The sequence below is a fragment of the Sus scrofa genome, chromosome 9 (assembly GCF_000003025.6).
Source record: "Sus scrofa isolate TJ Tabasco breed Duroc chromosome 9, Sscrofa11.1, whole genome shotgun sequence".
In the NCBI taxonomy this organism is placed as follows: domain Eukaryota; kingdom Metazoa; phylum Chordata; class Mammalia; order Artiodactyla; family Suidae; genus Sus; species Sus scrofa.
Genome location: NC_010451.4, coordinates 103,254,735 through 103,274,502, shown reverse-complemented (window position 1 = coordinate 103,274,502; position 19,768 = coordinate 103,254,735). Strand labels below are relative to the sequence as shown.

The window sequence follows — 19,768 nt, the reverse complement described above, 5'->3', positions numbered from 1 at the left end:
ATCTTCAAAATACACAAACAGCTGCTGCAGCTCAGTATCAAAAAACCAAACAGCCCAATCAGAAAATGGTCAGAAGATCTAAATAAACATTTCTCCTAGGAAGACAGAAAGATGATCAAAAAGCACAGGAAAAGATGCTCAATATCACAATGGGGTATCATGTGATACCTGGCTATCATCAAGAAAATCTTCAAACAAATGCTAAAATGGTATAGAGAAAGGAAGCCCTCCTACACTGTTGGTGGGAATGTAAACTGGTGCAGCCACTGTGGAAAACAGTACGGAGGTGCCTCAAAAAACTAAAAACAGAGTTGCCCTATCATCCAGCAGTCCCACTCCTGGACATCTATCTGGAGAAAAAAACAATTCAAAAAGACAAATTCACCCCAATATTCCTTGCAGCACTATTTACAACAGCTAAGACATGGAAACAACCTAAATGTCCATTGACAGGAATGGATAAAGAAGATGGTACATATATATAATGGAATATTACTCATTGAATGAAATGATATTTGCAGCAATGTGGATAGACCTAGAGATTATCATACTGAGTTAAGACAGATATTATATCACTTATATGTGAATTCTGAAAAAAAAATGATACAAATGAACTTATTTACAAAACAGAGACAGACTCACAGACTTTGAAAAAAACTTATGGCTACCAAAAGGGAAAGATGGGGGAGAGGATAAACTGGGAATTTGGGATTAATATATACACACTACTGTATATAAAACAGAAAATCAACAAGGACCTACTGTATAGCCTGGGGAAGTCAATGTTCTGTAATAAGATACATGGTAAAAGAATCTGAAAAAGGATGTGAGTATGTGTATACAATTCACTTTGCTGTAAACCTGAAACTAACACAACATCTTAAATCAAGTATACCACAATAAAAATAAAAATTCAAAGAAGTTAAAGAGTAAACTCAACTATAAAAACTCAAAAAAAACCCCTTGAAGTGTAATAATTTTTCTTAACCACAAAATACGTATCTCTTGGTTAGTCTCCCTTTCACTGTTTTTTTTTAAAGCACATCTAAAGTTTCATGATTAAAAATAGGCTGCTGACTTGTACTATCTCAGTTTGTTCTTGAAGGCACAGAATATTCCAAGAGAAATAAATAGTAGCAATGGCAGACTAATCCCTCCACATTTGAAGTGCTCCTCTATATTTTTGCTGTTATTAATCCACATAGAAAATGCCATTTATCAGAAGCTGGAAATTTTTTTTTTTTTTTTTTTTTTGGCCCTATCTTGAGTACTTGGACATTCCCAGGACAGGGTTTGAACTCACGCCACAGCAACCACCTGAGCTGCTGCAGTGACAATGCCAGATCCTTAACCTGCTCAGCCACAAGGGAAGTCCTAGAATACCTATTTTTAAAATCAGCAAATCAGTAGCATTACTGAGTTTATCTGGGGTTAGATTTTTATGTTTTGAAAATCATTGAGATTTTAGAAAATAAGCTGGACTTCCCATTGTGGCTCAGCGGAAACGAATGTGACTAGTATCTATGAGGATGTGAGTTTGATCCCTTGCCTCTCTCAGTGGGTCGGTGATCTGGTGCTGCCGCTAGCTGTGGTGTAGGTCACAGATGCAGCTCGGATCCTGCGTTGCTGTGGCTGTGGGATAGGCCGGCAGCTGTAGCTCGGAATGGACCCTTAGCCTGGGAACTTCCATATGCCTCAAGTGTGGCCCTAAAAAAGCAATAAATAAATAAATAAATAAACTGACCCATTGTCAGTAAGAAATATTTTCATACAACTGAATAATATCTGGCTAGTCTCTACATTTGGTCTGATATATGCTAGATGAAATTTGAAGTATGTTCTCATAACTGTTCTGTATGAAGGTACTCTTAAGGAGCAAAGAGATTTAATTTTAACGATGTCTTTGGATAAACTGCCTCCTCCACTTGCTAACACCATCCTCTCATTTGGAGATCTCTCAGAGTCTCTATTTTTTTATTGTGAATGCCGTACAAATATCCCTTATTTATGAATTTTATAATGTGCTATTATACTGATATATATTCATATATATCTGTTCAAAGTAAAAAGGATGAGATTTAAAAAACATAAAACAGAAGCTCTGTTTTCTTGTATACCCACTTTAGAAGCTACTGCTGTAAAGTGATATCATCTGCCAGAATTTCTCCTGGCTACTGATTCTGCTTTAAAAAAGAAGAGAAGATTTAGAGAACTTTTCTTAAATATCCCTTTAGATAGAACACAGGTCTTATCCTTGAGTCCTTGACTCTAAACTTTTCTATACCTTTTCTTTTCTGGCCCATCTCAGATGCTGAGACTTAGGAGAAAAGTAGACTAATATAGAGGTCAGCAAGCATTTTTGGTAAAAGGTCAGACAATAAATATTTTAGGCTTTGTGGGTCAGATGTCTCTGTTGCAACTACTCAGCTCTTTCCCTGTAGTGAAGAAATAGTCAGATGATATGTGAATGAACAAATGTGGCTTTATGTCAATAAAACTTTTTTATGGACACTGAAATTTGAATTTTACATAATGTTCAGGTATTATTAAACATTTTTTATTTTGATTATTTCCCCCAAACATGTAAAACTGTTTAAAGACATTCTTTGTTAACAGACCATACAAAAACAGGTGGCAACCTAAAACTGTAAATCTACTGAAGAAAACAGAGGAAAATCATGACATTGCACTTGGCAATTATTTTTTAGATATGACACTAAAAGCACAGGAAACAAAAGTAAGACAGACAAATAGGACTGTATCAAACAAATTTCTGTACATCAAGGACAAAATAGAGTGAAAAGGCAACCTACGGAATGGAAGAAAATGTTTGCAAATCATATATCTGAAAAGGTGTTAATATCCATAATATATAAAGAATCCTCTAACTCCACAATAAAAAGTCAAATAACTCAATTTAAAAATAGGCAGAGTACTTAGACATTTCTCCAAAGATGATACATAAATGGTCAGCAAGTATATGAAAGGAAGTTCAACATCCCTTAATCATCGGAGAACTACAAATGAAGATCACAATGAAATATCACTTCAGACTCATTAGGATGGCTACTATTAAGAAAACAAAAAATGACAGGTGTTAAGAGGATATAGAGATACTGCAATAGCTGTGTCCTATTACTGGAGTTGTAAAATGATTCAGTCTCTATGGAAATGATAAAAAATCAATCGAAACCCCAATTAAATAGAGGTGGGAGACCAGAAGGGGGAGCTCTCATGCCCTGTGATGATACCAGAGCCCAACAGGAAGAAAGACCCTTCTTTAAGAGGAAGGATTCAGCCAAGGAGAAGCCATGGATTCTTTGTTTACTACAGCCCTCCCAACTTCCTTTTCCTCTTTATAAAAGCATGTTCCTTCCTTGCTATGCAAGGACTTGTACATGGGTTATCATGGTTGCAGACTCTGACTTGCAGTTCTTTGCTGCGCCATCTTTGCCGGAGAAATATTTGGCAGTCTATTTGTTTCAAATCAATAAAACAATACTGAGGTTCCTCAAAACATGGAATTGCCATATGATCCAGCAATCCCAGTTCTGGGTATATATTTGGAAAAAAGGTCTTGAAGAGAGATTTGCACATCCATGTTCATACCAGCACTATTCACAGTAGCTAAGAGGTGGAAGCAAACCAAATGTCCACTGATGGATGAATGGATAAATAAAATATGACAAATACATATAGTGGAATATTATTCAGCCTTAAAAAGGAAGAAAATCATGGGTTACATGCCACATGGATGACACTTGAGGACAATATGTTAAGTGAATTAAGCCAGTCACAAAAAGACAAATACTGGATTATCCCATATAGATTAGATATTTAAATAGTCAAATCCAGGAAGTTCCTGTGTGGTACAATGGGTTAAGGATCTGGGGTTGCCACAGTTGTGGCACAAGTTGCAACTGTGGTACAGGTTCGATTCCTAGCCTGGGAGCTTCCACATAGCTTGGGTGTAGCCAAAAAAAAAAAAAAAAAAAAAGTCAAATCCCCATAAACAGAAAATAGAATGGTGGTTACCAAGGCTTAGGGATGGGGAGAAGAGGGGAGTATCATTTAATGGGTATAGGGTTTTAGATTTGCAAGATGGAAAAATTTTGGAGATCTATTTCCTAACAATGTGAATATACTTAATGCTACTGAGCTGTACATTTAAAATTTACGATCTTTGAGTTCCCTTTGTGGCTCAGCAGTTAACAAACCCGACCAGGATCTGTGAGGACCTGGGTTCCATCCCTGGCCTTGCTCAGTGGATTAAGGATCCAGCATTGCCATGAGCTGTGGTGTAGGTTGCAGATGTGACTCGGATCCTACGTTTCTGTGGCTGTGGGGTAGGCCAGCAGCTGTAGCTCCAATTTGACCCCTAGCCTGGGAACTTCCATATGCATCGGGTGTGGACATGAAAAGCAAAAAAATAAAAAAATAAAATTTACTACCCTAACCATTTTTGTGTTACTTGTATTTTACCCCTCTAAAATAAGAAAGTGTCATTATAATATGAATGTTGAGGATTTTATATATATATATATATATTTTTTTTTTTTTTTTTTTTTTTTGCTTTTTTAGTGCTGCACCCATGGCACATAGAAATTCCCAGGCTGGGGGTCCTATAAGACCTACAGCTGCTGGCCTACAACACAGCCACAGCAATATAGGATCCGAGCCTCGTCTGCGACCTACACCACAGCTCACGGCAATGCTGGATCCTTAACCCACTGAGCAAGGCCAGGTACCAAACCTGCAACCTCATGGTTCCTAGATGGATTTGTTTCTGCTGTGCCATGACAGGAACTCCTGAGGACTTTATATTCTGCAAACTAATTTGAATTAAAAAAAACCCAAATCAGATGGCAGGCTAGATTTGGCCTTCAAGTCCAATTTCATTGACCATTGGCCTAATGCAATACAACTCCCCCCCTGTAATCACACCCTCTTTTCACATATTTTCCCCCAAATATTTTTATAGAGTCACAGAATGTTAAAACTACAAACGGCCTTAGACAGTCATTTCGAAGAGGGGCCTGGTGAGATGGGATGGGTATTTTCCAAGGTCTAAGAGGTAAATGGCAGAGCACTGGTGAGAAGTTAGCTGTCTTATTGCTGTTTGGACTTATCTGTAGATTCTCAATGATCATGAAAACAATTTTTTATTTAAATGGAGGTGAACACAGTAGTTAACTGAATTTCACAGGTGCTGCTGTAAATACACATTGAATTAAAGGCTCTGGTAAGTAGTCATGTGGTGCTCTAGTCCTCTGTGCCTTTAGGCCTGGAGGCAGGAGAAAGGACACTACTGATAACATAACTCAGTTTAAAGAGGAGCCACTGTGCTAAAATTGTTTTATATATGGTTTCTCAGAAGTAATTTAAATAGCACTTAACATTTTGTGAAGTATTAAAATAATCTCATTTAATACTAGTCTCCAGAAACATTACCTTGGCCACCAGCATCTTTTAGAGAACTGTGCCTATTTTCTCCTCTGTGTTTTTCTAAAATAATTGTTGATTTACAAAGTTGTGCAAATTTCTGCTATGCAGTGAAGTCACTTAGTCATACATGTATATACATTTTTATCTTTTTTTTTTCTTTTTTTTTTTTTTTTTTTTTTGTTGTTGTTATTGTTGCTATCCCTTGGTTCTTGGGCCACTCCCGCGGCATATGGAGGTTCCCAGGCTAGGGGTTGAATCAGAGCTGTAGCCACCGGCCTACGCCAGAGCCACAGCAACGCAGGATCCGAGCTGCGTCTGCAACCTACACCACAGCTCACGGCAACGCCGGATTGTTAACCCACTGAGCAAGGCCAGGGACCGAACCCGCAACCTCATGGTTCCTAGTCGGATTCGTTAACCACTGCACCACGACGGGAACTCCTGTATATACATTTTTAAACATGTTCTTTTTGTGGCTGTACCTGTGGCATATGGTAGTTCCTGGGCTAGGGACTGAATTAGAGCTATAGCTGTTGGCCTACACCACAGCCACAGCAATGCCAGATCCTTAACCCACTGATCAAGGCCAGGGATTGAATCTGCATCCTCACATTCTGTCATGTTCTTAACCAGCTGACCCACAATGGGAACTCCTATACATTCTTTTTTTTTTTTTTTTGTCTTTTTGCCTTTTCTAGGGCTGCTCCCACAGCATATGGAGGTTCCCAGGCTAGGGGTCTAATCGGAGCTGTAGCCACCAGCCTTAGCCAGAGCCACAGCAACATGGGATCCGAGCCACATCTGCAATCTACACCACAGCTCACGGCAATGTCGGATCCTTAACCCACTGAGCAAGGCCAGTTATCAAACCTGCAACCTCATGGTGCCTAGTTGGATTCGTTAACCACTGCGCCACGACGGGAACTCCACATTCTTTTTTAATATTCTTTTTCATCATAGTCTATATGGTCTATTGCAGGGGATTGGATAGAGTTCTTTGTGCTACATGGTAGGACCTTGTGGTTTATCCATTCTAAATGTAATAGAATTTACCTGTTACCCCCAAACTCCCTGTCCATCCCACTCCCTCCCCCCTTCTCCCTTGGCACCCACAAGTTTGTTCTCTATTTCTGTGAATCTGTTTCTGTTTTGTAGATAGGTTTGTTTATGCCATGTTTTAGATTCTACATACAGGTGATATCATATGGTATTTGTCTGTCTGACATTTCATTTAGTATGATAATCTCTAGTTGCATCCATGTTGCTACAAATGGCATTATTTCATTCTTTTTAGGGCTGAGTGGTATTTCATTGTGGATATGTACCACATCTTCTTAATCCATTCATCTGTTGGACGTTTAGGTTGTTTCCATGCCTAGGCTATTGCGAATACTGCCGCTATGAACATAGGGTGCATGTATCTTTTTGAATCATAGTTTTTTCTGAATATATGCCCAGGATTGGGATTGCTGGATCATATGGTAGTTCTATATTTAGTTTTCTGAGGAGCCTCCATACTGTTTTCCATAGTGGTTATACCGATTTTCACCTCTTCTTTAGAGCATTAATTAACATTTAAAAATTAAGTGATGTTTAAAAAATTCAACTGAGTAAATGTTAAAGATCTTACAAGTTTTATTCAATAATTCATGAGTTGGGCAGCATACCAACTAGCAGACAGAAAGAAGCTCCAAGGAGTTGTGCAAAATGAAAGGCTTACAGGCAGCAGGGAGTGGGGCAAGATAGTCATACGAGCAGAAAGTGGATTGGTTGTGATAAAGTCACTTTCCTTTAGGGGATGGTACAGATCTAACAGGCCAATGACCTGACTAGTTCTGACCAGGAGATTCCTGATTGGTTAAAGATTCCATTTCTGGGAGAGGCCGACATTTTAAGTTGTGATTTGGTGATGTGGAGCTTAGCACAACTGATTTCATTTTAGGCCTTGTCCTATTAAAAAAATTTTATTGGGTTATAGCTGATTTACAATGTTGTATTAGCTTCAGGTTTACAGCAGGTTGAATCAGTTACACATATCCATATATCTATTTTTTTCCCGTATAGATTATTACAGAACATTGAGGAGATCTTCCTACGCTATACAATAGGTCCCTGTCAGTTATCTATTTTACATATAGACTAGATAACTATATATTTATATATAAAATATCATACTCTCCATTTATCCCTCCCTACAAGTTTCCTCTTTAATGACCCTAAGTTTGATTTAGAAATCTGAGTTTGTTTCTGTTTTATAAATAAGTTCTTTTGTATCATTTTTTTAGATTCCACATATAAGCAATATCATATGATCTTTGTCTTTCTCCATCTGACTTAATATGATAATCTCTAGATCCATCTATGTTGCTGCAAATTTTGTTCTTTTTATGGCTGAGTAGTATTCTATTCTGTATATGTACCACATCTTCATCCATTCCTCTGTTGATGGATATTTAGGTTATTTCCATGTCAGGGTTATTGTAAATAGCGCTGCAGTGGATGTGGGGGTACATTTACTTTTTTGAATCCTGGTTTTCTCTGGATATATGCCCCGGAGTGGGATTGCCAAGTCATGGTAGTGGTTTTTGTTTTTTGTTTTTTTTTGGAGCCCGCTGCATGCACAAGTTCTCAGTTCAGGGATCAAAACTGCGCCACAGCTGTAACCAGAGCCACAGCAGTGACCATGCTGGATCCCCAACCTGTTGAGCCATGAGGGAACTCATATTTAGTTTTTTTAAGGAGCCTCCATACTGTTCTCCATGGTGGTTGTACCAATTTACATTCTCACCAATAGTGCAGGAGGGTTCCCTTTTCTCCATATCCTCTTTAGCATTTATTGTTTGTAGGCTTTTTTTTTTTTTTTGTCTTTTTGCCATTTTCTTGGGCTGCTCTTGCGGCATATGGAGGTTCCCAGGCTGCAACCTACACCACAGCTCACGGCAACGCCGGATCGTTAACCCACTGAGCAAGGGCAGGGATCGAACCCGCAACCTCATGGTTCCTAGTCGGGTTCATTAACCACTGCGCCACGACGGGAGCTCCTGTTTGTAGGCTTTTTGATGACGGCCATTCTGACTGGTATGAAGTTATACCTCATTATAGTTTTGACTTACATTTCTCTAGTAATTAGTGATGCTGAGCATCTTTTCATGTGCTTTCTGACCATCCATCTATCTTCTTTGGAGAAATTTCTATTTAGATCTTCTGACCATTTTTTGATTTGGCTGCTATATACATATATATGTGTGTATGTATACACACACACATATATATATGTACTTACACATATATACATTTTTATGAGCTGTTGGTATATTTTGAAGATTAATTCCTTGTCAGTTGCTTCATTTGCAAAAGAGTCTCATTCTGTGGGTTGTCTTTTTGCTTGTTTAATAGTTTCCTTTGCTGTGCAGAAGCTTTTAGGTTTAATTAGGTCCCATTTAAAAAATTTTTGTTTTTATTTTCATTACTCTGGGAGGTGGACCCAAAGATATTGCTGCAATTTATATCAAAGAATGTTCTGCTTGTGTTTTCCTCTAGGATTTTTGTAGACCTTACACTTAGGTCTTTAACGCAATTTGAGTTTTTGTGTATGGTGTTAGAGAGTATTTTTATTTCATTTATTTACGTGTAGCTGTCCAGTTTTCCCAACACCACTTACTGAAGAGACTGTCTTTTTTCCATTGTATATTCTTGCCTCTTTTGTCATAGTTAAGTTGACCATAGGTGTATGGGTTGTCTTATATTTAACAGTGACAACTTAAAAGACAGTTATCATGTGCTGAGTACCTGACTTCCTAGAGGTGGCATAAGAGGGAAGGACAAATAAAACCCAGTTCAGCAGGTCAGGATCTAAAATTAAACCATGAGTGAAATACAGGGTGTACGGTGTTCATTCTGTTCTGTACTGTGAAGCAGAGCAAGCAAGAGGTTTTGTGTGAAACGATAGAAATTGTTATACTAAATGGCTTTCATTGTCTAGAAAAAAACCCTGGCCATTAAACTTTTAGAAGTCGAGTAGAAATTACAGCAGAATTCATAAAGTTTATGTCACATTCCAGAGTTAAGAAAGAATAAACAGGGAGTTCCTGTTCTGGTGCAGTGGATTAAGGACCTGGCATTCTGTGTTGAAGGTCACAGCTCTGGCTCGGGTTTGATCCCTGGCCCAGGAACTTGCATATGCTGTGAGTGCAGCCAAAAAACAAAAAACAAGAAAGCAAAAACATTATTATTTAATTAATATACTCAACTGTAATCTCAGTGATGCATTAAGATTGCTGTTCATTCCTCCTAGACTTTTCCGGTCTTCTGAAATGTGCTTATCTAAAGCCACCTGCTCTCAGTGAAAAATGCCCTGTGAACATTTATCTCTTTTGTCTGTAAATTTGTGTAGAAAAGAGTTATCAAGCGAACATTTCAAATTGCTTCTTAAACATAATAAGCAAATGCAGTGCATGAGCCTAGGTATTATCCTAGTTTAGGAAAAAAAAAAAAGGCTATAAAAGACATTCTTGGGGCAACCATACAAACTTGAATAGGAACTGGATATGAATTTACATCAGGGAATTGTTTTCTCAGGTGTGCTAACGATATCATGGTTCTGAAGTGAATGTCGTTTCTAGAAGAATTAACCTGAAGTATTTAGGAGTGATGCATTTTGATCTCTGCAATTTATTCAAGTGGTATAACAGAAAGGCATCTCTAATTTCCGTGTATTTGAAAATCTTTATCATAAAGAATTGGGTGAGAGGAACAAAGGACATCTTTTTATAAAGTTCCTTAGCCAAGAGCACTGTGAAGATCTGAACTCCTAGTATCCTCAGTTGACCATTTGGGTTTGTAGCACTCTTTTCCTGTAGCACGGGATGTACCACTCAGTGAGAGCATGCGCTTGGCCCTGCCCAGGTGCCAGGAGCTTTTAATACGCCTAAGTCAATAAGATTCAACTACAATTGCAAGCTACCCTGAGGGAGTAAAGTTCACACCTGACATAATCTTCTTTACATTCCGACGCTATTACACCAGCAGGTTCACTTTGAAATTGCAAAACAGTTGGCTTTGCATTTTCCAACCGTTCTAGCTACATTCAGAGTCCGGGACAGAGGGCAATTCTTTCTGGCCCAAGGGGCACACCCCAGAGGGCTCTTATAGACGACTCATTTTGCCCAACTACTGATTGTACAATTTTTTTTTTTGGTCTTTTTGCCTTTTCTAGGGCCGCTCCCACGGCATATGGAGGTTCCCAGGCTAGGGGTCCAATCGTGTCTGCAACCTAACACCACAGCTCTCTGCAACGCCAGATCCTTAACCCACTGAACAAGGCCAGGAATCGAACCGTCAACGTCATGGTTCCTAGTTGGATTCGTTAACCATTGCGCCACAACGGGAACTCCCGATTGTAGAATTCTATTTCCATCTGGTTATACTTAAATTACTTTTGTTTCCCTCTCTTCTTTTCAGGGCTGCACCTGTGGGGCATATGGAAGTTCTCAGGCTAGGGGTCGACTCAGAGCTGCAGGTGCTAACCTACACCACAGCCACACCAACAGGGGATGCAAGCTGCAAGGCCAGATCCCTAATCCACTGAGCGAGGCCGGGGACACCACTCCGCCTGCGCGCCCCAAGCCCAATGAGAGCTCCTTCAAATTACTTCTTGAAACTGAATTGTATCTGGCAGTTCAAAAAGGAAAATCTGGGAATCACAATTCGGTGAAGACCGAAATCATCCTGAGGTTTTTGTTTTTGTTTTAAAGAAGCGAATTTAGATGAGAACTGTGTATAGCACGAGGCTGTGATATCTTTTTAAAAGTTAATTAGCACACACCGTGACAAGGCAATGCCGCCATTAATAGTTAATATCTACTATACACACTTCAAATTACCGTTTAGATTCTTCACTACCAGGCTCATGGCGCCATAGGTTTTAAGTATCTTGCTACCAGGTGCTGGTCTACTATGATCGCGCAGGCTGGGAGAGGCCAAATCCCTCTTAATTTTAGAAATTAGGGCCAGAGTGCGACAAGGCAGGTTTTCCTGCGACCTGAAAGTTAGGAGGTGGTCTAGGCAGCCAGGCCGTGTCGGAACGGCTGGTAGAGTGTCGGGGATGCCCGGGCGGGCCGGGAGGGGGGGAAGCGCGCCTCCGCGCCAGGGTCCGCGGGGGCGGCCATCTTGGTAGGAGCTGGCCGGGCGGCCCCGCGCCGAGCTGGCAGGCTCTAAGGTCACAATAAGTGAGTGACCGGGCGACACGGAACGGCATCTAGCTGGGCTGGGGCCCCGCGCAGCCTCGGGGCGCTCGGTGGACCGTGGCGCCAGCTCGTCCCAGGATGGTGAGGCGGCGAGCACTGAGGCGCTGCCTGCAGCTGCTGGCGCTCTCGGCGGAGCCGGCGCGGCGGGACCGGAGGCGGAGGAACCCGGCCGCCGGCCGCCGCGGCCCCTCCCGCTGCGCCGGGGCGCTGTGGCCGGTAGCAGAGGAGCGGCCACGGCGGCGGCGCGCGCTCCCGGCCTCCCCCTGCGCCAGGTGAGCCCACGCCCCCACGCCCCCGCGCCCGCCTCTCCAGGTCCCGCCCGCCAGCTGTTCCCCAGCGCGGCGCGCCTCGCTTCCTCCTGGGTCTTTGGGTGGAGTGGCCTCACGCCCCGGCCTGGGGCTGCTTGGACTCTTCGCGGAGTAGAGCGGGCTGTGGGTCGATTCCTGCTCCCGAGCCCTGCCTCATCCTGGAGATGCTACGCTTGTGAGTGGCAGGGATTCGTTGGAATTTCCACACATCGCGAGGTGGGGAGCCCGAATCTCTGAAGCTGCCTGGGTAAGGAGCCACAGGATTTTTTACTCTACTCGGGAGCCGTCTTTGGCTTTTGTTATGGGTCCTGTCTTCTCTGCACATTTCTAGGTTGCATCTTCACTGATTGGAATAAATGTGGGTGTATCTTTTGGTTGTATTGTAAACGAGTGGGTGAACAACTTCCTTAGAGTAATTTATTTCTGCTTCACCGATAGTATTTATCTTGTAAAAATCCGTTCCAACAGGTTTCTCATTTGATCTTGAAAGTTAACCACGGAATGAGCGAAAGATTGGAGGAAGGTGCGGCGGGGTGATGGAAGCCCGTGCTTTCTTGAGTTTTCTGTCCGGTGGTAGTTTGTTTCTCAAATTGAGTATTATTGCAGGCTTTTCAGGACAGCTATTCAAATAGTTCCCCCCGCTTTTGGATAGAACTAGCTGTAATCTTGGTAGTTGAGATAAATACTCTTCATCAGATGCATCACATCTCAGTTGAACCTGGAAGGTATTAAGGGAATGAGAAAAGATAACCTTTAAAAAGTCACTTTCTTCTTGTCCTTGCCTTTACTGCAGTTGATCTATCTATAATATGACTCACCTGGTTTACTTTGGCTTATTGGAATGACATGTTTGCTGTATCTGATTAACTTACTGAGAGAAATCATTCCTGAGATACAGCTCTCTGGAAATTAAGAATTAATTTCCATCTTTGTTGACAATGGTTATTTAGCCGTTCCATTTCTGTTTTAACTTTGATTGGTTTTGGTTTATCCTCAGACATCGATGTCGTTTAGAAAGAAGTTATGTACTCTTTAAAAAGAAAAGATTACCTATGTCACACGGTGGTCTGATTTTATTGCAAGAAAATATTAGGTCTATTAGAGAAGAAATTTAGGGCTTGTTTAAAACTTGAGAGAGATTGACTCCAGTTCAAACTGAAATTAAACTGAAAATGTCACAATTTTCAGATTTTATTTGGTTATATCCTCAGACTTTCCTGCTGTAAGAATACCTGCGTCTCTAAGAGAGGAAAATGCTTGGTCCATTTCTCATGCTCTTATTTTTCATTCACGATTTCAAATTGTGCAGATTTGATATTGTAAACTTTAAGTTTTAATTAGTCCAGTTTCAACTGTGTGAAGGACATTTTAATATTAGTATTCCATCATAGGGTTTGGGTTTTGGTGGTTTAGGTGGTAGTCATCTTCATGTATTTGAAAAAGGGTATTATGTTACTTTGATTATTAGTGAGTTTGGGAAATTGGGATTTTTAAGAACATTTTGTCTGTGTTTGGAAAAGTACTGTTTGCCTTTAATTTTGTTGTTGTTTGATTCTGCTTTTTCTTTGTAGTGGTAGATAGCTGTGGGTTTTTCCATTCCATTCTACCCTTTTTTTTTTTTTTTTTTTTTTTTTTTTGTAAATTAGAATATGGCTGTAGCTGGAAGACAATGTTTTCATTGAAGTATTATTGGGGAAGTGAACTGTGCCTGTAATTAATGGTTAACGAGCACTTTTATCCTGAAGGCCTGTAAGGGCATGTATAACACTGGCATTAAAAAAATCACCCATATGATTTCCAGCATAATGTACAAGTCCTGTACCATTCTAGCTGGTAGAATACTGAAGAATTCTACTTGTCTATACTTAAAATACTTTGCTTGATTTGTTTTTTAAATTTAGTAACCACTTAGTGTATTTTTAAATACTTTATTAACAGGTATTTGTGACATACTATGTATGAACTCACATATCCCCAGGGGCAGTTAGTTTTTATCAACTTACCTGGTTAAATGATGTATTATAACTATAATTTACACAGTTTTTTCAAGTACTCTTTTATATATTTATTTTTAGCTTGGTTTTATGGACATGCACTTTGTAAGATTATTAATCCACTTCCACAGATGAAGAAAATAGGAAACTGAGAGTCTGGGAGATTCAATCATTTGCCCAAGAAAGCACAGCAGCCTTGCCCTTTGACAGAATATGCATATAAACTGCTGCTTCTTGTTTGAAAAGGGTATCAATTGTGAAGATGAGAGTGGTTTGGATCAGCAAGCTTTGGTCATCATCACAGCCCTAGGTTGTGCCCCTAAACCTGTTGGTTGTGAATGGTCAGTACTATTGGCTATGACAGAGCACAGGGCTGGCATTTGAATGGATCAGCATAAATTTGAAAGTAATTGAAAATGAACTCAGTATGTGCCTGCTACCTAGAACTATTCTTCTTTCCCCTTGGAGGCTGTAGATTTTCCTGTTTATTTAATTTGGGGGCCTTCCCAGATTAAGAGACAGTAACATATTGATCCAACAGTAAATGCTTATAGACTTCTGTGCTCTTTTGTAATCTCTCTCAGAAGAATGCATTTGTCAGAATAAAGAAATGCCAAGCTTCCTCATTGTTACTGGCCATCCTTAAACTGGGTAGATAACTGTTTTGCTTGCAAAAGATCCTGATGCTAGGACAACTGGAAGATAGCAGTAATTTGTTTTGAAAGTAATTTTTTGTATTTTGAAGGTCCTTCAAACTACAAAGATGTTTATTTTCAAGTTACTATATTCAATTCTTTGGCTTGTTCAGAGAGTTGATGAGAAGTACTACTATATATATTAAGAGTATTGTGCTATTGTATGGTTGAAGTAACTAATGATAGCTTAAAGAGTTTCTGAGCTGAAAGTGCTTTTTTTAAAACTTGAGGCCAGTTTATCTGTTGATCAGCTAAACTAAATGAAAAACCCCTGATAGGGTGAAATGTGTCATTTATCTTCCCATGCTGACCACACACTCTCTTGGTTCTAAGTGTTTCCAAGCATAATAATTCAGGTGAGAATATGGTGAATCAACAGTCCAGGCTCCGTCACCAGCTAGAGCTGGACCCTAGGAGTGTCAGGTAACTCTCTGACCTGACTTGTTTTATCAGTAAAAGAAAGGGGTCACACAGAGATGATTTGAGTCATGGAGCGTTCAAGCTGGAAAGGACCTTAGAGAGTTTGTGGCCAGTCCAAACTCTTTTAACCTAACAGACTTCCTGTTTCTACTTGTGCAAGAGTTTTTATCCTCTCATGATACCACAAAGCTGAAACATCTAAATTAGACGTTTACACCATTTCACAGAGATGAGGTACAGATCTTCCTGATTTTGGATGGGGTCATGTCCTCATAGCCATGATGTGAGTTGAAAATATCATAATTTGAAAATGCGTTTAATACAGTTAACCTATCAAACATTGTAGCTAAGCTTGATCTACCTTCAGTGTGCTCGGAATACTTATGTTAGCCCACACTTGGACAAAATCATCTCACACAAAGCCTATCTTATAATTAAGTCTTAACTCTCTCATGTAATTTATTGAATACTGTAGTGAAAGTAAAAAAGGGAATGGTTCTAAGTGTTTGGGTTGTTTACCATCTTGATGGATAGCCAGTGATCCCAGTCACTCACTGGGAGCTGTGGCCTGCTGCCACTGCCCAGCATGGCAAGGGAGTATTTTTCAGCCCACATATGACTAGCCTGAGAAAAGATGAAAATTCATAATTCAGAGTAGGATTTCTACTGAATGCCTATCACTTTTGCACCATTGTGAAGTTGAAAAATCGTAAATTGAACCATCGTAAGTTGAGAATTGCCCGTACTTTAGAATTCTTGCTTGAAAGTTCATTCCTTTCTCATTCTTTCCTCATTGTGTCTCCGTTTTATAGGGGGAGGAAATGTTTGTGGTGTGTAAGTGTATGTGTGTTGTTTGGAGCCCATTTTTTTAATTGGGTGAAAGTGAATGCTGGGGCAAGTGTGAAATACTATTTGTTCTTTTCTGAGTAACTTTAAGTGAGAACAGTTAAGCAATTAAATAGATTAGTTACATCATTTGAAATCTCCATGTAAAATAAAAAAAGGCAATTGTAAGGGAACTAGTATTTATTGAGTGTCTACTAAGTGCTTTTTACTTTGAAAGGATAAAAGACATTGTTGAAAGCAAGAAGGGCTAGCCTTGGAGTTCCCGTCGTGGCTCAGTGGTTAGGAACCATAAGGTTGCAGGTTTGGTACCTGGTCTTGCTCAGTGGGTTAAGGATCCGGCGTTGCCATGAGCTGTGCTGTAGGTTGCAGACACGGCTCGGATCCCACGTTGCTGTGGCTCTGGTGTAGGCTGGTGTCTACAGCTCTGATTTGACTCCTCACCTGGGAACCTTCATATGCCGTGGGAGCGGCCCAAGAAATGCAAAAAAAAAAAAAGAAGGGCTAGCCTTGTCAGACCATGCTGTTGACTGTGTGCTACTAACTTTATTTTTTTTTTATTTATTTTTTTTTTGGTCTTTCGTCTTTTGTCTTTTTGTTGTTGTTGTTGTTGTTGTTGCTATTTCTTGGGCCGCTCCCGCGGCATATGGAGGTTCCCAGGCTAGGGGCTGAATCGGAGCTGTAGCCACCGGCCTACGCCAGAGCCACAGCAACACAGGATCCGAGCCGTGTCTGCAACCTACACCACAGCTCACGGCAACGCCGGATCGTTAACCCACTGAGCAAGGGCAGGGACCGAACCCGCAACCTCATGGTTCCTAGTCGGATTCGTTAACCACTGCGCCACGACGGGAACTCCGCTACTAACTTTAGAACCTAGGTATCTCTTCAAGATAAATTTATGGAATTATCCTTGCAGATTCATTATGATTAATGGAAAGAGCATAGGCTTTGGGATCTAATCAACTTGAGCTGGATTTCCAGGTACAACTATTACCAGCTTTTTGTCTTTAGGCATACTATTAAACTCTGTAAACCTCCAGTACATCACTTGTAACACAAGGATAATATCTGTCTCATGGGAATGTTGTGAGAATTAAGTCAGATAATATACAATAAAGTGACACATACAAGTGCTCAATAAATAGTATAAGTATAGCAATCATGCGTGCAGCTCTCTGTGTGCACTTTTGGATTGGGAAAGCTCTATTTTTGGATAGTTACCTTTTGTGATTTTATAGCTTCCCTAAGCTTGCAAGGTGTGTGTCATGGTCCAAGCATGGGTTGAAAAAAGAATTTCCAGACTCCAAGTGAGGTAAGAAGAGAGATGAGTTTATTGAGATAATAAATGCTGCTAGTACAGCAGGATGCCTTCCGATGGTCAGGGAAAGCCAACCCCCAGTAGATGTTGGCTGCTTGTTTTTATAGCCAGAGGGTAAGGGAAAAGGTGGTAGGGCTTCGCTGGGGGTCTGAAACTTGCTTCATCCCTGATAAGAGTCTGCTTGGGTAAGCCATTGCTTTATCCTGAGAAAGAGAGCTTACTGGGGTGCTACTTCCTTATCGGAAGGGAGCCAGGCCTGTCACAAACATCACCTCCAGGTTTTGTTGTTTGAGCTGATAATGCTGCAGCTTGAGTTGTACATTATGGTCATTGTATCAGTTAGGATTAGATTGGGGGGCTGTCCAGAGTTGGAAGGTTCAGACCTGGTATATGGCTTCTGTCTGAGGTCCTGGTTATCTATGCCATTCCTAGGAAGTGGCCCTCAGACTCATGGCTCAGGATGACTCCAGGCAGCGGGATGCAGGAAGAATCAAGAATGCTTTCCTTTCCTTTGAGGAGACTGGAAGTGCCAAGTAAGACTTCTGCTTCTGTCGCATTGGCCAAAGTGTTATCCACATGGCAGTCCCTAGCTGGAAGGCGGGCAAGTGTAGTCATTAACCAGTGTATAGCTACCCCAGTGTAGTTCTGTTACTGAGGAGAAATGGGGACTGGACTTTATGGTAGGTGTCTTCTGGTCTTTACTGCTTCGTTACCACTTCACCGTCATAGAATTCAATCACTCAAGTGTTCCCTAAGATTTTTCAATTAATTTTTTTATCTCCACATTAGTAGACTTGGTGAGAATGCGCCCCCCCCCCCTTTCTTTTTAGGGCCTCACCTGTGGCATATAGAGGTTCCCAGGCTAGGGGTCTAATTGGAGCTACAGCTTCCAGCCTACGCCACAGCCAGAGCAACGCCAGATCCGAGCTGTGTCTGCGACCTACACCACAGCTCATGGCAACACTGGATCCTTAACCCACTGAGTGAGGCCAGGGATTGAACCTACATCCTCATGGATACTTACTTGGATTCGTTTCTGCTGCACCACAAGGGGAATTCTGAGAATGCCCTCCCCTTTAAAGGCCTGAACCTGCGGCATATGGAAGTTCCCAATCCAATCTGAGTTGCAGCTGCCGGCCACAGCAACACCGATCGAAGACACGTCTTCTATCTACACTGGAAGCAGCTCATGGCAACACTGGATCCTTAACCCACTGAGTGAGGCTAGGGATTGAACCTACATCCTCATGGATACTAGTAAGATTCATTACCACTGAGCCATGATGGGAACCCCGAGAATGCCCTTGAATTTTGTCTCGTTGTCCTTTGGTTACTTTCGCTTTGCTTATAGTGGGATTCCCAGCAGATTCTTACACAGAAAATTAACTCTATCCCAGGGAAGAGTAATTAGGAGTTTAACAAATATTTATTGGGCGCTCATAGTGTACAGGCTGCTATGGGTTATTATAGACAGTGTGACCCATCCCTGAGTGTGTTTCCTCTTTTTCTTTTTTTTTGGTGGTGGGGCAGGGGTTGGTTTCCTAAGTGCATAGAGTTGAACTTGTGACTCAGGACTGAGTGCCAGCCTGAGACCCATCAAACTTTGTCCTTAGCTATGTAGTCTTCCCAGTCCTGGTACTGTGTGGCCATCCTGGGTTAAGGCCACCTTTCTCATTTAGGGTGCAGAGCGGGAGGAGAAGGCTTGATTGTTGGCAGCTGCCACCCTGGTGTAAATTTGGGGGTATCAGAAGAAAGTCCCTTTGGTCCTTCCTAAATGCTGTCTTTGTGCCGATGGCTGATTCAGAGTGGTAGTTCTCAATCCTGCCTACATATCAGAATCACCCACAGAGGTTTTAAAACTACCTGGGGAGCTCCCCAGCAGACATTTTCATTCAGGAGCCTCTGGTTAGTTTAAAAAAGCTCCATGGGTGGATGTGATATGCAGCCAGAAGTGAGGGTCGATTGGGAAATACTCCAGGGAGGAGTCCCATGTTGCCCCTTTTCAGTCTTACTTGAAATCAGACCCCTCCTTGATAGTCTGTTTTGACCCCCCCCAGAAGGGGAGCTGGGAGAGGTCAGAGGTTAGTAGGGTTACCTGTGTAGGAGATGGAAAACAGGGACATGCTTTAGGGGACATTTAACTGGAGCTGGCCTTGCCTGCCTGTTTGGTTTGTTCCTATTGTGGGAAATTTTTCCTTTGAGCTGAAGAACCTCAGTAACTAGGGCTCAAGCTCTGGGGAGAGTGCTGGATGTGGAAGTGGCCACTGTTAGGATTTTGAGTTTGCACATTTTTCTTCCCTGGGGGGCAATACCGGGAGATGAAGTGGGTGAGGGTGGAGAAGATTATTAGTTTCAGAACCAGGATGCAGTCAAGGCTTATGAGAACCTCCTCTGTATCTGGAGAAGTTGGTGGGGGTCATAGGAGTTGCATTGGAATCCTGTAGAGCATGGTAGTTTCATATTTATTTTAAAGACTTAAGTGAATTACAGGAAGATC

At 41.2% G+C, this 19,768-nt stretch overlaps 1 protein-coding gene across 4 annotated transcripts in view; it reads left to right on the top strand.

The window, feature by feature from the left end:
* Positions 1-19,768, top strand: part of NAPEPLD (N-acyl phosphatidylethanolamine phospholipase D) — a 98,364-nt gene that overhangs the window by 34,516 nt on the left and 44,080 nt on the right. The window contains exons 1-2 of one of the 4 annotated variants that reach the window (XM_021102560.1): positions 11,977-12,245; positions 17,704-17,804. The exons of 1 other annotated variant lie outside the window; for it this stretch is intronic. In XM_021102560.1, the coding sequence (XP_020958219.1) occupies positions 17,722-17,804 (83 nt within the window). In that variant the 5' untranslated portion in view covers positions 11,977-12,245; positions 17,704-17,721. Of the gene's footprint in view, positions 1-11,605; positions 12,246-17,703; positions 17,805-19,768 lie in introns of those variants that run through there. 2 more of the 4 variants (XM_003130240.4, XM_013979817.2) reach the window with 2 other exon arrangements.